Genomic DNA, 17,034 nt, shown 5'->3' with positions numbered 1-17,034 from the left:
GGCAGTTTACCTCAGAGCTCTTTCAATCATTACTACGTCAACACTTTTTTTTCCCCTCTTGAGTTGCTTCTCTTTATGATCCAATTATTTAATAGGGAAATTCTTTTAATTAGCATTGTAAATGTGAGTCTTTGTATAATTATAAAATTCATTTCTAGTTAGCCAAACTGTCTGTAATTAAAGAGCGCTGTGCATGCTGGGTTAGCACTCACCTGTGCTTAGCTCCGTTAGTTTCTCTTCATATCTTGGGCCTTATCTTATTTGATCATTAGATAGACATTTTTTCCTCCTTTCATAGATTGCTATCTAAAATTTAAAATTGATATCTAAAGTATATGACTCAGATGAAGGTATCTTTATATAAATGTTAAGTTGACAGGGAAATAGTTGTTTATGCTTTTAAGATAACTCATCAAGACATGTCAAATCTCAGTTTGGGGACAAGGGGATACATAGAACCCAAAGGTGCTACCAGTCACTGTGCTGACTTAAGCCCAGAGGACTGGGATGCCCAGACACGCTTGTGGCTCTTGGCCTGGAACTGCTCTGTCTGAGATCTCCAAGGCTGAAGGATATTGGTGTGGAGAGGGTGCCCTCTTGTTCTTGCTTTTGTGTTCAAGGTGCTGCTGCTGGCCTGTTGCCTCTTTTCTGAGCCGCTGTGGCATTTCCTGGAAAATGTGCATGGCTAAGTTGTAACCTCAAAGGAGGCGGCCCTGCTACTTCTCAGCTTCCTTTTGGAGTACTTGTTTTAATTCACCTCACGGCTTGCATGTGTCCACAGGACCATCTAACCTCCGCCCGCCCTCCTTCCCACCGTGCTGCCATCATCTCTGATGGATGATTTTTGCTCCAGTTCCTGTTTGCTTTTTAAACCTGCCTCTTTGCTTGTTTCCCCATGTTTCCCCTTTATCTGCAGATGGTAGTTTTCAAACTGTCTTGAAGCAACTACCACAGGCAGGCTTCAAGAACTGGTTTTCATTAAATAGTAAAGATGACTAAACCCAGTGAGTGACTGTTTTCCCTACTACGTCCACTGCCTCATATCCTTAGAGGAAAATCTAGTTTTGATACGAATTTTAGTAATGTAGATTTTTCTCAAATTTAAAAATAAGGACCAGCAAGATGGCTCAGTGGAGAAAGGTGCTTGCTACCGAGTCTGAGGGCCTGATTTAGATCCCTGGTTCCCACACGGTGGAAGGAGAGAACTGATTCTCACAAGTTGTCCTCTGACCACACAGGAACACACACAAAAGAAATCAATGTAATTTTAAAAAAAGCCTCTTACTGAGCTAATTTTAACATGGAAATGTAAGCGACATGGACATGTTAGCACACACCGTAATCCCACAGTATCAGCATTCAGGAGCCAGAGAGTCAGGAGTTCAAGGTCATTCTTGGCCATACAGCAAGTGTGAGCTTAGGCCAAGCTTCATGAGACCCTGTCTTCAAACAAACAAGACAAAAGGATTGAACCAATGGTTTTTCTTTGCAGTTCATTTTGAGAAAGATGGTTCATGAATTGAATCACAGAAAAGCAAACCAGCAAGTTTTGTTATTAGTGGACTTTTTCCCAGGACCAAGTTTAAGGCCATAATTTTCAGTTGTACTCCAGACCCTAGCTAGTGCAAATATGTCCTGAAAACTTGCCTGTCGTACTAGCAAGGAGACTTCCCAGTGTTCCAGTGATTGTGGCATTAGACAGGAGGTTTTACTTAACGTATCAAATGGTCGGTAGTTTTGTTTACTGTGACTCATAAAGGGAAAGTATACTAAAACTCGTTAATACACTAGCTATCCTTTCCTATTGAAACAAGCACTCACTATGAATATCAGACCATACTTCCTCAAAATTATTCTAATTTCTACAGTTACTTTTAATTTAGAATATATTTTGGCATGTTAAAATGCTTCTAAGACTACTAAATGCTCAGGGTTGTAACTAACATTTCTTAAATTCTTGTCTGAATTCCATTAAACACTAAACTAGACCAATATGTTCTAATATTTGCTATTTTCCCCTTTCTGTTAAAAACAACTGGAGTTTAAAAATAGAGTGCGACTGTAGGTCCTGAAGACTTGGAGTAATTGAAAGGATTGAAGGGCTTAGTTTACCCTAGTTTACCAGTGATTTCCTGCTTAGGAAGAGCATCTTTAAAGCTCTGGCTACACCCTCTCACCCAGGACACATGTCAGATCCAAATTCAGAAGTGGCTACCTGCCTAGGATCAATGTTAAAGAGCGACATGTTTTAGAACTGCCATCTAGTACAGTTTCATGGCTTGTCTGTGTCAGAGCGCGCGTTAATCTTGTGCTTTGATGCTGTCCTTTCTCACACTGGTGTTCCTTCCTGTCTTTTTTCCTCCTCTGCTCCTCTCCTTCTCTTTTCCTACCTTTTCTTCTTTCTGCCTCCCAGATCTGAAAGATTTTCAGAACAATAAGCATAGGTACTTGCTAGCCTCTGAGAATCAACGCCCTGGCAATTTCTCCACAGCATCCATGGGGTCCCTCACTTCATCCCCGTCTTCATGCTCACTTAATAGTCAGGCGGGCCTAACCTCTGTGACCAGTATTCAAGAGAGGATTATGTCTACACCTGGAGGGGAGGAAGCCATTGAACGTCTGAAGGTAAGTCTGAGATTGAATGCAGAGCCTTCTGTGTCATTGCAGAAGGCAGAACTAGGAGTGAATCAGCACCTCTGAAATTTTGGCTTAGCACATGGAAATGTTAACAGTTAGAGGAGTGCTGAAAATGAACTCATTTGTTTTATTTTAGTTAATTTCTTTTTATCAGAATGTTTGAGTTTGACATGGCCAGAGATGGAAAGGTCCTAAGGTAGCCGTGTAAAATAGCTGGTGAGCAGAGAGAGGTTTACACTGAGGGTAATTTATACGTCACAGTCAGGTTTGTTTGTTTGTTACACATTTAGTTTTAAAACCACACATGAGCCTGTTAGGCCAGTTCTCAGGAGCTGGAGAAGGGAGGATGAGGAGTTCAGCACCATCCTGGCTTCATAGTGAGTCTGAGGCCAGCCGAGGCAATATGAAACCTTTTCTAATGTAGTAATAATTTAAATGGAATAACTAGCTGGAAAATTTGGTTTCACTGCAGATAGAATTCTCCATAGGCCATTCTTCTATTAGTAATATTAATATATAATTAACTGAAAGTTTGACCATTTGAGTGGTGATAGCAGGTTTATTAGGTTACATGACATTATACCTTTTAGAACTCACAAAGCCCTTAGTTGTAGGAGAGGAGGGCTTCTCCTCCTGTCTGCTGTAGCTGGATCCCTGGGCTGCACATCTGTTCCTGGTGCCCACTCTACTGGTTACTTGTTGGAACCAAATACCTGAGAAGACGCATCGTAAGGGAGCGTTCATTTTTACCTTAGTAAGCTAAGGAGAGGCATGGCTGCCGGAGTTCATGTGAGGCCGCTTGCTCACACCTTTGCCGATCAGGAAACAGAGAAGGAGAATGGTAGGACTCACCTGGCTTTCTCCTTGCCCCTCCTTATTTCGGTCTGGGACCCTGATTCTCAGGACAATGCTGCCACATTCCTGGTGGGTCTTCTCTCTCTTTGGCTTCTCTGGCAGTACTCTCAGTGACAGTCAGGCGCGTCTCTAATTTTAAATTGGGTTAAGTTGATTAACGACGTCACATCACCCCTGGCTCCCAGCGCTGCAGGTGGGGGTTCTTCAGTCTGTTGCTGGCTGTGTTGTTTTGCTGGTTTGTATTTTGTCTCTGAATGTGAAAACCAGGAGCAGTCCTTAGCCTTCGCTCTTGAGTGACTGCAGTGAGAGCAGACAGGTGTGATCTGTGGTGCTTCCCCTCCCTTTTGCTGCCTCCATCCTTTCGGCCTTTGTGTTCACGAGTGCCAGGGTTGGGGAAACTCAAGTCACGGTCATGCCAGGGATTCTCCTCATCATCGCTCATATCCCCCACTGCCAACTGTGCCCATCCAAAGACAGTTGAGAACAGCAGCGCTCTACCTAATAGGTAAAGTTAGGGAAGAGAAAGGCGGGCAGGCCGACTCGCTGAACACCCCACAGTGGAGGTCAGCTAGTCTGCCCCGTGCTTTTTTTTTTTTTTTTGGTTCTTTTTTTTTTCGGAGCTGGGGACCGAACCCAGGGCCTTGCGATTCCTAGGTAAGGGCTCTACCACTGAGCTAAATCCCCAGCCCCTGCCCCGTGCTTTACTGTGGCTTTCCGGTGAGCGGTAACGGACTTTCTGTGAGGCAGGCTTCAGAGCTCTTTCTTGTCATCCCATCCTTTCCCTTGGTTACTTCCTTCAAAAAGAAGGCGATTCCAAAATAGAGAACAACGCTTTTGTGTCTTCATTCAGAAAGTGAGGGAAGTTCTAAAATGTCTGGCAAAAGGAGAGAAAGGAGACATCTTTCTGTTCAAGATTGCAAGGTACAGGGTAATTAATCTCTGCTGTTGTGAAACTGACTTGGAAGCCTTCCTACAGGTAATATTGAAGTCCCGTGTGGGAAGGTGTGTTCATTCTCAAATTTCCTCACTAGTAGGGTCAGTGACTGTGTTGCCAGCAGGACTCTGGCAGTAGGGAAAGTGAGACTTGCCTCTCATTATTTATAGCAAATGTTCTTCTCTTTTAGAGATTTTGAATCTTTTATATTGAACCTTCCCGCACAACTGAGTTTACCTTTTCCTCCTCTGACAAAGGAGAAGTTTCCTTCTGGTTGCTAGCTAAAACCAACTGAAAATCACGCCACATGCTAGGAGTCAAGACAGTGCGTGGGCTTTTTCAGAATTTGGTCACCCAGTAGCCACTGCCAGTGGTTTTAGGGGGTAACGCTTTCCTTATTCGAGGGGCTCTCTCCCAGCTGCCTAAATCTGAGGAAAACCAAGCTGTGACACTTCAGTCAGCTCTCACTGCTCTTGGTTCCCTTGAAGCAACGCAAGTAAACCTTTCTTTCTGTAACTTTCTTCTGGAGTGCGGATAGCTTCTTTGCAGCTTTGTGCGCAGTCATGCTGCAGCTCACTGAAGCAGAAGCGCCTGGTTCTGCTCTTACTTTGTGAATGGTGAGAATTCCTTTTGGACAGGCCTGCATTTTAATGATGCAGGCAGAGAACATCTTTGGTCCGGAATGTGGGACAGCAGTTGTACAATAGAACGCTTGAGAATGTCTGAGGAGCTGCATTCCTAAGGCATGACACTGCAAGAGAAAAATACTGCAAGAGAACAGCAGTAGTGGGGGCTAATCCATCTTCTAACGGCTTACTTGCCTTTGCTTCTCTGTACTTTTTTTTTTTTGGTTCTTTTTTTTTTTTTTTCGGAGCTGGGGACCGAACCCAGCTTCTCTGTACTTTTAGAATAAGTGTTCGCACGTTACTTTTCAATAGGTGTTGCCCCTCTTTGTCCATTGAATAGCCTGTTCCCATGTAGACTATGAGTATCTCCATTCCTTTCTAAACTTCTGACAAAAACAGAAGAATCAGGATAGTGCTGTGTCATTTTTTTTTTTTTTTGGTTCTTTTTTTTTTTTTTTTTTCCGGAGCTGGGGACCGAACCCAGGGCCTTGCGCTTCCTAGGTAAGCGCTCTATCACTGAGCTAAATCCCCAGCCCCGTGCTGTGTCATTTTAACTTAAAGCCACGAGTTGAACTGAGTTGAAATCTCTGTATGCCCGATTTGGTCTTTTTACTCAGTACTAAGTCGTAAGTGTGTAGCTATAGCCACTGGCTCTGATGCTTATAGACTGGCATCAAAGTCAGTACTGAGAGAGTCATAGCCCAGACTTAGCATATAAAGATCCATAAGCGTCCAGCATAGAAGCAGGCGGGGCTAGTGCTGCACCAAGCAGGCTGTGGCCTCACACCTGAACTTACTCAAGAAGCTTGTGTACAGTGACCTTAGCTACTGGATGGCTTCCAGCAGCACTCCACAGAGTAAGCATCTACTCTTCTAAATGTTAAAGCCTGAACTGCAGTGTTTTTTTGTGGAAGTATTTCTAATTACCCTACCACATTTTCTGCCTTCTTACTGCCCCTCAAGAAGAAACGAGGAGCTGAGGATGGTAGCACGCGCCTGTAGTCTCCGCACTCGGAGGGCTGAGCCAGCAGGATCAGGAATTCAGCATCAGCTGTGGCTGTATTGAGTGTGAGGTGAGGCAGGGCCACATGAGATCCTGTCTCAATCAACCAGCCAATAAATTAATAAAATGTAAAGATCGGTAATAGTTCGGAAGCCCAGCTCAAGGAGTAAGATAGGCTGAGGTTAATGTCTTAGGTTTTTGGTCTTTGGTTTTCTCATCTACAGAGTGATTGTAGAGTAAATGGTTACTCAGTCTTTGCTAGCACTGAAGGTTTGCTGGTGCGCCACTCAACATTTCCTCTAAGCTACTGGAGCGCTGTTTGTTTGTCTTTTGTGTTTTATTTTCTTGAGACTGGGTTTCTTTGTGTAACTCTGGCTGTCCTGGAACTCACTGTATAGACCAGGCTGCCCTCAAGCTCACAGAGATCCCCTGCCTCTGCCTCCCAAGTGCTGGAATCAAAGGTGTGAGCCACCGCTGCCTGGCTCTCCTTGTAGCCTTTGAAAGCAATAGCCTTTTAAACAATATAAATATTACAACTTGAAACCATGATTTAAAAAGAAAGAGAACAGTGCCTTGAGTTTGGGTGTTGGTATCACCCTTCGTCTGTCTTGTGCAGATGTGCACGTGGATTCACCGTTTGTCTGTTTTTATTAGGACATGGAAGATTTGTGTGTCTGATGTGTACTTAATTTTAGGCTTAATTTTGAGCTATGTTTGTAAATAAGAAAAGGTGAAATAGAGTTAAAAACAAATTTATGATTCTTACCTTAAACGAAAGAAAAAGAGCTATGACTTTAGAGTCTTCCTTGGCCTTCAGAGGGTGTTGTCTGCCTTATGCTTTCCTTGTGAACGTGGAATTAACCTGCGGCTCTTCTCCTTCAATTGTGCTCCTTCCCTAGGAGTCAGAGAAGATCATTGCTGAGTTGAATGAAACCTGGGAAGAGAAACTTCGTAAAACAGAGGCCATCAGAATGGAGAGGTCAGGAGATAAATCTTTGGTGCTACTAAGTTTTCTGGAGAGTTTGAGTGGCTATTGTAGTTTCAAAAAAAAAAGATGAAATAGAATTAAAAGCAAAGACCCCCTCTTCCCCTCCTGAAACACAACATGAATAAGTCTGCCTTGGGAAGCTGTATTCAATCACATTTGTACTTTGAAGTGAATATTTAAAGATTCTCTAGGGCAGCAGTTCTCAACCAATGGACAGGGGCGCATATCAGATATCCTGCATATCAAGTGCTTACCATTCATTACGGCAGCAAGATTACAGTTATAAAGTAGCAGCACAAATAATGTTATGGTCGAGGGGCACCACAGCATGAGTAACTATGTTAAAGGGTTGCAGCGTTGGGGAGGTGGAGAACCGCGGCTCTGGGGAGTCACGTGCTTAATGGCTACCACACTCAATGCCACTCGGCCCGGGAGAACGTGGGTTAAGTACAGGAGAGACCTCGCTTGGTCATGGCCTGTTTCTAAAGATCCGCTCTGGCTCTGCTGAGTCCCTTCCTCCAGAACCTTATGATGAAAGGTAGAGTTTAGGCTGCGAAGTTTTAACATTCTTGTTCTGTTTATACTGTTGGAATAATTGCACACTTAAAAAAGGAAGTCGCTTCCTATCTTCTCCTGTGAAAACAAGAGAGAAACAAACTCTGGTGTATCGATGAGTAAATGTAACGAAGAATTTTCCAACTTCCCTTAGATGTTTTAAACTAGAATTATTGGAGCAGGCAAGATGTCTCAGCACATAAAGGTTGCTTGCTATTCAAGCTTCATTAGCTGAGGTAGACCACAGAAAGGTGGAAAAAGAAAATGAAATTCACAAAGCTGGTCCCACAACATCAGGCACATGCACAATAAACAGACATATACACACATACAACAAACAAACATAAACCATGAACCTTCCTAGAATTACTGTATCAAAATGGTGGCGGCGTATGGGAACATGATGCTTGAGAAAAATCACATTTACAGGCTTCACTTCAAATACCGAAACCACGCACTTCCACTGGCCCCTGTAATGTTAACACCAGAGCACTGGCCCCCAAGTCATTTTGATTGCATTCTTAGATTCTAGGGAAATGATTTTTCTTGTTGGATGCACAGCTTTAAGTAAAATAACTTTTCAAAATTCTTGCCTAGATGAACAGAACTTTAGCATGGAAAGTGTTCTTTGATTTATTTTGAGTACTGTTTCTCTGAAAATGGGTTCTCATCAGTGATAAGATGGCTGATGGCTTTAGATGTAGCCAACGGCTTTTGGCTGCTGTCTTGTTTCCCAGCTCTTTTAAAACCACTGTAATTGACGCCTTGGCTTTAGTATTCTGATTTACTCGGTCTCTTTGTTTTTGTTTTTCAAGAGAAGCCTTGTTGGCTGAGATGGGAGTTGCCATACGGGAAGATGGGGGAACACTTGGCGTTTTCTCACCTAAAAAGGTAAGAAAGCGTGTTGTAAAACAGAAACGATACAATTTGTCTTAGTAAGCCACTTCATGTCTTTCAGAGAGCCATGTTAATTAGATCCTTAGCTTAATTTCAGGTATTTCTGACTTCATCTTACATACAAGGAGAACCTAGTTGTAAAGTGATTATAGTGGTTACAAGAGAGAAAACCCAGGGCACTGAGACTCGTAGTCTTGGGTATATTTAAGCATCTTTTGTTGCTCTTCCTGACCTAGCTGTAGCACTGATGTTCCTTTTTAATGTCCAGTGCTTGTCTAGCAGCAGTTAGCCCTGGTTTGCTCTTCAGTATCATACGTTCTGAGAAGGATGCCGCATGTCTCTACTCCCAGCATAGAAGAGTTTACAGTCAGTAGCATCAGCCCTGCTTCATACCTCGTGGGGCCATTTCCAGCTGTTGATGTTTGTGAACAGCAGTGCTGCCTCATGCTTTCTACTACTTACAACCATTTCTTTAATAAAGTAGTTCCGATCTTTACCCTCCGGATGCCTCTGTTCCTTTAGCATGCTTTTCTTCTACAGGCTTATTTTTTTTTTCTTTTCTTTTTTTCGGAGCTGGGGATCGAACCCAGGGCCTTGCGCTTGCTAGGCAAGCGCTCTACCACTGAGCCAAATCTCAACCACTTTTTTTTTTTTTTTATAATCATAGTCCCCAAACTGTTGTACAAATTCTAACGTTATTTTCAACAGAACAGATTAATTTAGCTGGGTATGGTGACACACATCTACAATCCCAACACTTAGGTAGTGAATGCAGGAAGATCAGAGTCCAGTATCTGCTTCATAATGAATTCAAATCCCACCTGGATCACAAACCAGAAGAAAGGGAGGGGCCGCAGAGATGTCCTAGCAGCTATTTTTCCAGTGGACCCAACTTTGGCTCCTGGCACCCAGGTTGGGTGGCTAAAAACTGCCTGTAACTCTAGCATTAAGGAACCCAAAGTTGAGTCATTTTACCCTAATGGTCTAGTTTTTCATACATAGTACCTACATTGTAGAGGTTTTCGCAGTTATGGTTTTGATAGAGTTTAGATTTTGCTCTTGCAAACCTCTAAAAGTTTCTCTTCTTTTTAGACAAGGTCTCCTATATCTCGGGTGGTTTAAGGCTCCTATATAGCAGAGGATGCCTTAGAACTTCTGATCCTCCTGCCCCCAGCTCTTTTTTTTTAAGATTTATTTATTATATACAAGTACACTGTAGCTGTCTTCAGACACACCAGAAGAGGGCATCAGATCCCATTATAGATGGTTGAGCCACCATGTGGTTGCTGGGAATTGAACTCAGGATCTGAAAGAGAAGTCAGTCTTAACTACTGAGCCGTCTCTCCAGCCCAGTGCCCCCAGCTCTTAAGCAATGGGATTATAGGCATGCGGTACTCTTCTCCGTGTATATGGTACTAGAGATCAAACCCAGAGCTAATTGGGTGAGAGGCAACCCCTCTGCCCCCCGGGCTGCCTCCACAGCCCTTCAGTTTTCATGACATTGTTGTGTGTGTTCAGATCTGTGACTCACCAGTCAAACTTTTCTATATGTTTAAGCATCTGGATTCAAGATGCTTGGGGAAAACAAGCAAAAACAGCTTGGAAAAGTAATGTGGTAGTTAGCCAGGCATGGTGGCAAATGCCCTTAATCACAGCAGGTGGGAGGCAGTGTCAGCTGGATCTCTGAGTTCAACACTAGCCTCCTCTACAGAGAGAGTTCCGGGACAGTCAGGGCTACCTAAAGAAACTGTCTCAGAAAAACAAATAAAATAAGTAACAATATCATATTTGGTAAGAGTTTGAAGTAACCCAAACAATTGTTGTAAGCAACATAAAATTATAAGCTGAGCTCTGGACTTTCAAAGGTTTTTCTTGCTTTTGGTTTTCTAGACTCTCTCAGGAAAGGGAAAGAAATACTGCAGGGCACGTTTAGACTCAACAGGGGATGTTGCTGAGGTTTCTTTTTCTTAGTCCCCTGAGGAGATTAGAAAGAATTCTGCCCAGTAGCCGAGCGGTGCTGGCGACTGCCGCACACGCACACCTTTAATCCTTGTACTCAGGAGGCAGAGGCAGGCAGATCTGAGTCTGAGGCCAGCCTAGTATATAGGAAAAGTTCCAAGACAACCAGGGCTACACAGATAAACCCTGTCTACACCTACGCACACGCACACTCGCACACACAAACACGCACACACACACACACACACACACACACACACACACACACACACTGAGAAAGGAAAAGGAGGAGGAGGAGGAAGAAGGAGAACGATGTCCATGGAGAGAGATCTTTGACTCTGTTGGAACAGCCCGATTCTTCATCAGAAATGTGAAGCTGGTGACGATGCAGAAGCCTTCGTTCCGTTCAGACGGCCCTGACGTCCTTTCCCTTCCTGGTCCTCTGACTGCTCTTCCACTTGTCCATATTTGCTGGCACTCTCTGGGGTAGACATTGGCCCCAAGACCACGTGACTTATTTTTGGATTCCAGTGGGGGCTTTTCACCAAAGAAGGAGGCTTTCTAAGATGTTTAGAAATATTAGTGTCAGATGAAGAGCCCTTTAGAAGATGTTTATGCTGTTGACAGTAACTTTAAGTAAGGTAAATACTAATAAAGATAATAACTAGGGCTATGAAACTTACAGAAGGGACTGAATATTTTAATAAAAATGGAATTTTTATTTTAAAAAGAATATGAATATTTTAATTAAAATAGAAAATTTTGTGTTAAGTTGTTGTTTTGTTTTGTTTGTTTGTTTTGTTTTTTGAGACCTGAAACTTGCTCTGTAGATTAGGCTGGCCTCAAACTCACAGAGTTCCACCTGCCTCTGCCTCCTTAGTGCTAGGGCTAAAGGCGTGGACCACCACCAACTTGGCTGTTTTAAGATTTTTTTTATTTTTATCTCTTTTTAAAGATTAATTAATTTATGTATGTATATAAGTGCTCTATCTGCATGTACACCTGCACACCTGAAGAGGGCATTGGATCCCATTACAGATGGTTGTGAGACACCATGTGGGTGCTGGGAATTGAACTCTGGAAGAGAATTGGACCTCTGGAAGAGAAGGCAGTGCTCTTAACCGCTGAGCCATCTCTCCAGCCCATTTTAGGGTTTTTTAATCTACATATTTACAAAAATTGTATTTAGCTCGGCCCAGACTTGGTCTGTTTTAACTTTTCCCTTGTGTTCATGATGCTCTCACCTCTGACGACCTCGTCTCATAGAGGTGCTGCCACACTAACCAGGCAACCTGAGTTTGAACCCAGACTCTGAAGGAGAGATCCACCTTCCTTGAGTTGTCCTTTGATTCCCATGTCTCTTACCTACTGAGCTATGTCTCCAGCTCCATTGTTTTTTATATTTTGTATTTTGTATTTTTTTATTTTTGAAACAGGGTCTCTCACTATGTAGACCTCACTGGCCTGAAACTCTCTGTAGATCAGGTTGACCATGAGATCCACCTGGCTCTGAGTGCCGCCATACGGAGCCGAACTCAGGCTCTTACACAGGATGTCCTAGTCTAATCGGAGGAGGCCTACAGAACACGTTCATGTTATTAGTTACAGAGTTAAACTGGGACTTTTTCTGAGCCTCTCACTTCAGGCACTCAGGGCAGTCTGACTGGCCTTTAGGCCTCCAGCAAAGCCTGTTGCTACAGCTTTCTCATGATGGCTTGCCCCAAAGTGATATTCTGCAACCTTTTTCAGACTCCACACCTTGTTAACCTCAATGAAGACCCTCTAATGTCGGAGTGTTTGCTTTATTATATCAAGGACGGAATTACAAGGTATGTTTGCTTTGCTATTTTATATTTTCTTCTAGATAATTGATAACTAAAGGAAATTGTCAAAAATGTTAATAATTTTCTATCTCTTCTTTCTGAAATGATTACATATTATCTTCTTTCCTCTTCTCAGTTGTTAGCACTTAGTTTTCTCTAGGAGAACTTGGATGAAAATTACTCTGTAACAACATACAGGAGTTCCCAGAGAAGTTGATTTGTGCTGTTTCTCCCCGTGTGTAAATTACATCAGTGCTTCTCTCCCAGTGCATTGCTCATGCAGGGAGGATCATCGCACTTGAGAACAGAATCTGTAGTTGAAAGCCTCTGATATAAAAAGCCGGTGCATTTTTTTTTTTTTTAGATATCAAAGAATGTTCTTAGGGAGAAAGCAGTTCATTGTCTATAAGTGTTTTTTGTGTCTGAATTTCCCTGGGAAACACTTTCCCTTGTGTTCAGGGTTGGCCAAGCAGATGCTGAGCGGCGCCAGGACATCGTGCTGAGTGGGGCCCACATTAAAGAAGAGCATTGTATCTTTCGGAGTGAGAGAAACAACACTGGCGAAGGTGAGAGTTTGTGTTTTCATTTCTCAAGCAACTTTTCCTCCGAAGGATAAGAACTTCTTTTAAGATTTGGAATTCCCTATCTGTGTTAGCAGAAATTTTTGGTCAGTCATATTGAAAAATGGAGAAACTTGGGATGTTTATAAATGTGTGGACAGACATAGCTACTTAGCATGAAAATAGCAGGAACAAAGGGAGCCTTTCTTCCTGCCAAAAATGCAGGATGTAGGCAACTAGGTTTGGTCTTGAATGTTAACTATTTAATAGAAAAGTAAGAGAAAAATAACTGTTCTAGATAACAGGAGATTTGAAAAATCTTTAGTACTAGCCCAGTAGAATTTATTTTTATTTTAAAGGGAAGAAAAGTCAATTTTGTGGGAGTCCCTACTCCTGCACAGTTCGTTAATATGACTGCAGCTAACTGATGGCATTTCTGCTAGGCACTAGCTTCTCCCCTGAATGTATGATTTTTCCCTGAAACACAATGTTAGCTTTTATTTGCGTATCGTACTTAAGATCTCTGCTGTATCAGATTTTATCAAAATTAGTATTTCCTATCTTCTTCTGGGGCTTGTGAAATTTAGTTAAATATTTTTAGCATAGCCACAGCTCCCAATAACTGCCTACACTGATTTTAGTTCTAGAATCTTGAAACAAAAATAGCCAAAATTCACACAAAGAAATTAACAGACCCTACCCCCCACTCCCCACCCCCTACCCCCCCTCGGTCTCACAGACACTTCAGTCTCTTGGTTACAAGATCTGTTCTGTTTACCATGAGTCCTGAGAGTGACCCACTTCTCCTTATTTGGTTGTACTAGTTTATGACAATAACCTGGGTTTGTATTCTTCCTAGTTATTGTGACCTTAGAGCCCTGTGAGCGCTCAGAAACCTATGTGAATGGCAAGAGGGTGGCCCATCCTGTTCAGCTGCGCTCAGGTGAGGCTCAGAAGGAAGAGGTGTGACGTCATCAGCAGTGTACACTTCTGTGAGCAATGCACACTTCGATTCTTTATTTTAAGCCGAAATTTACCCTAGGATTCATGGTCTTGTTAAAATGAAACTACAGAGCTGTCTTTTTAATCTTGCTTTTGTCATTGCTTGTGTGGTTATTTTCATTGTTTTTGAGGCAGGGTCTCATGAAGTAGTACTGGTTGACCTAGAATTCCCTAGATAGACGGGTAGGCCCCACAGAGATCTTCCTATCTCTGCTTCCTGAGTGCTGGGATTAAAAGTGTGGGCCATCACACCTAGCTTAGTAGCTGCCTTCTTATATTAAAAGAGTGAAATGATTTTTCTTATTTGAGATAGGTTTTTCCTGTGTAGCCTGGGATGGCCTCCAAGTTGTAAGCCTCTGCCCTGGCCTCCTGAGTGCTAGGATTACAAGTTTACCCCACCTAGTCTGGCAAGATTAACATATTACAAACTAGATGCTGTTATTAAAATGGACTCCTTAGAACTGGGGCTGTGGCTGATTGGTAAGACACATTTGCTAGTGTATCCGGATTCGATTGACAGCACTGTAAAACAAATTCTCACCCCTGTTTCCGTTTTGTTTAGGGAACCGTATCATCATGGGTAAAAATCATGTTTTCCGCTTTAACCACCCTGAGCAAGCTCGAGCAGAGCGGGAGAAGACTCCCTCTGCTGAGACCCCCTCTGAGCCTGTGGATTGGACATTTGCTCAGAGAGAACTTCTTGAAAAACAAGGGATTGATATGAAACAGGAGATGGAGAAAAGGTGAGCCTGAGTGTATGTGTCCCGGACGATGCTTTGAAACGCTCTAGCTTTCACAACACAGCTGCTGATTTCATAGCTTCTTCTTACTTTGGCATTTTGTTCTGTTGTCCATCTTACTTCTAGGCTTCAGGAAATGGAGATCCTTTACAAAAGGGAGAAGGAGGAAGCTGACCTTCTTCTGGAGCAGCAGAGGCTGGTAGGGATCTGTCCTGAATCCGCAGCTATTGGGAAGGGCAGTTGCTCTCACACCTCTGGCAGGCTCTCATTGGGACTGTCATGGGTCTTCTGGCAATCTTAGTCCGAGCAAACATCTAGAAGGTACTGTTCTGTGCCTGTTATTTCTTACAGTTAGATCTTTACTTCTATCACACTCGAGAGCTTTCTGAAGAAATAGTGAGAGCTTTCTGACACCTTTGCCCGTCAGTCGTGCCTTTTCAATGTGCACCAGTAGTGTGTCCTCTAAATGACAGTAGCTGACTGTTGAACTTGGCGGGCGTTTGCCTTGGTTTTGTCTCTGGCCCCTGATAGTACTAATCCTCTGCTCTGAGGCTGGCCTGGGATCGTCCTCTTGCTGAGCAGGATGTTTTTCTTCTCTTTGAAGTTAAATGGTGTCTAAAAGTGTCGCTGCACAGTTGCATGTGTTAATCCTCTGTTGCCCTGCATGGAGTCTGAATTCTCAGTAAGGTTCTCAGTGGCTTTTGTGGTACCAGTGTAGTGGGGCTGCACACCCGTCTCAGGAGAGGGACGCTGCTGGTGGAGAAAGGCTTTGGGTAAGCAGTTAGAAAGTCAGTTTACCATCTCAGCCAAAATGGGTTAGCACTTTATGCTGATAGTCGATTTCTGAGGTTTTATAAGAATGTCTTATGGATAAATAAATTGTTCTTAGCAGATTTTAGCAGATTAAGGCCAGCCACAGAGCCTTGGTAGTAAGAAGTCCCATGGTGCTGGAGGTGGTGACGCTAATCCCAGCACTCAGGAGGCAGAGGCTGGAGGATCTCTATGAGGCCAGCCTGGGCTACACACTGAGTTCCAGGACTTCCAGGGCTACACAGGGATATTAAATGCAATTGATACAGTTTAGGAAGTTACTTTTTTTTAAAAGGAGGTATTAATGAGAAATTAAGGGGCGGATGCTTGCCTCTTCCTGTAACATGAACTACAACACATAGGTTTTAACCTTATGCTCTGCTCTATTGGAGAACCATTGCTTTGTGGGCCATGAGAGCTAAGAGACCCTAGGCAAAAGCAACCGCACTTGGTTCTTGGCAGTGGGCTAAACCACTTAATTTATTATCTTTAAAATTATAGTTGAGCCCTCAAAAATATGGATTGGAAGAATAAATTAAGCTCTTGGAACAGGGTAATATCAGTGTTACAGGGAGAGTCTCTAGAAGGCTCACAGCTTTGCCTTTAATGGAGGGCTTGAAAGATTTGTGACACATGAAGTAGTCTTTTATCATAATTATGTAGTATAATTTAATAACATGCCTCTGATGGTCTGTGAGAGACATCAAGGAGGAAAGGTGTAATTAAGCACTATTTATTAACAATAGTGTCTCCTATTTAAAGGTAGAGTGCTTTGTAATTTACAAAGAGCTTAGCTCTCTCATTTTACTTGGTCCTTGCAACAACTCTGTTAGCATAGACGTGTACATAAGTGAAAGATACAGCATCGCCTTTAGTTTGACGTTGAGATTAAGGCTGAAAAACTATGTTTCTGTGCATGTGTGCGTTTTAAAGATTTGCTTCAGTAGTGGCATTACGTACCTGCCAACTCACGGATCTAAACCTTAAACTTGAGTCCTGTAGCTTACCTCAGTGCCTCTCTGGCACTGGGAATCTGTTAAAGGCACAGGTAGTGATTGGGCCTGGGGACTGGGATCTGGGCTTCTGGTCATGATGGTGCTAGTGGCCATGGAAACACACAGTAAATAAGTAGTCACTAAAGAGGATAGTGTCTGGTGCTCTCTATTACCCAACATTGATGATCATTTTATGCCTTGGCATAAAGACACTCATGGAACCTGACATAGTATCACACGATTGAAATCCAGCTACCTACATGGGTGAGACAGGAGGATCATAGGTTCATAGCAAGTTTGCACAATTCAGCACGATGCTGCCTACAAATCTAAAACAAACAGAAGAGGGAATGGGGTTATAGTTACAGGGACTGCATAGCATGCAAAGGCGCTGGGTTCAGTCCCGGGGAAAGGAAGGACGGGTAGGAGGGAAGGAGAGAGAAATACTTGTAAGAGAAAGTAAGCTGTGTGAGACGCCCTTCCTGTTGGTTTTTCGGAGGCCGTCCACAGACAGCGGGGATGGTGCTCTGGTTGCTCTTTGCTCTGTGTATCTGGAGGCAAGCGAGGGTACTAGGGCACTTAGTTCCCTTATAGCAAGGAAGTTGCTTTCTATCTAGAAGTCTAGCTCTCTACTGATAGAAATGTGTTTT

At 43.0% G+C, this 17,034-nt stretch overlaps 1 protein-coding gene across 28 annotated transcripts in view; it reads left to right on the top strand.

Moving 5' to 3' along the window:
* Kif1b (kinesin family member 1B) overlaps positions 1 to 17,034 on the top strand; it is a 135,071-nt gene that overhangs the window by 51,324 nt on the left and 66,713 nt on the right. For 15 of the 28 annotated variants that reach the window (XM_063287092.1, XM_039109170.2, XM_063287091.1 and 12 more), the window contains 8 exon segments: positions 2,414 to 2,625; positions 6,955 to 7,034; positions 8,414 to 8,489; positions 12,204 to 12,283; positions 12,737 to 12,843; positions 13,697 to 13,780; positions 14,402 to 14,582; positions 14,706 to 14,778. In XM_063287092.1, the coding sequence (XP_063143162.1) occupies positions 2,414 to 2,625; positions 6,955 to 7,034; positions 8,414 to 8,489; positions 12,204 to 12,283; positions 12,737 to 12,843; positions 13,697 to 13,780; positions 14,402 to 14,582; positions 14,706 to 14,778 (893 nt within the window). 28 annotated transcript variants of the gene reach the window in all.

This window comes from Rattus norvegicus, chromosome 5 (genome assembly GCF_036323735.1).
Source record: "Rattus norvegicus strain BN/NHsdMcwi chromosome 5, GRCr8, whole genome shotgun sequence".
NCBI classification, from domain to species: domain Eukaryota; kingdom Metazoa; phylum Chordata; class Mammalia; order Rodentia; family Muridae; genus Rattus; species Rattus norvegicus.
The sequence above is the reverse complement of the archived record's forward strand: the minus strand, read 5'-3'. Positions and strand labels throughout refer to the sequence as shown.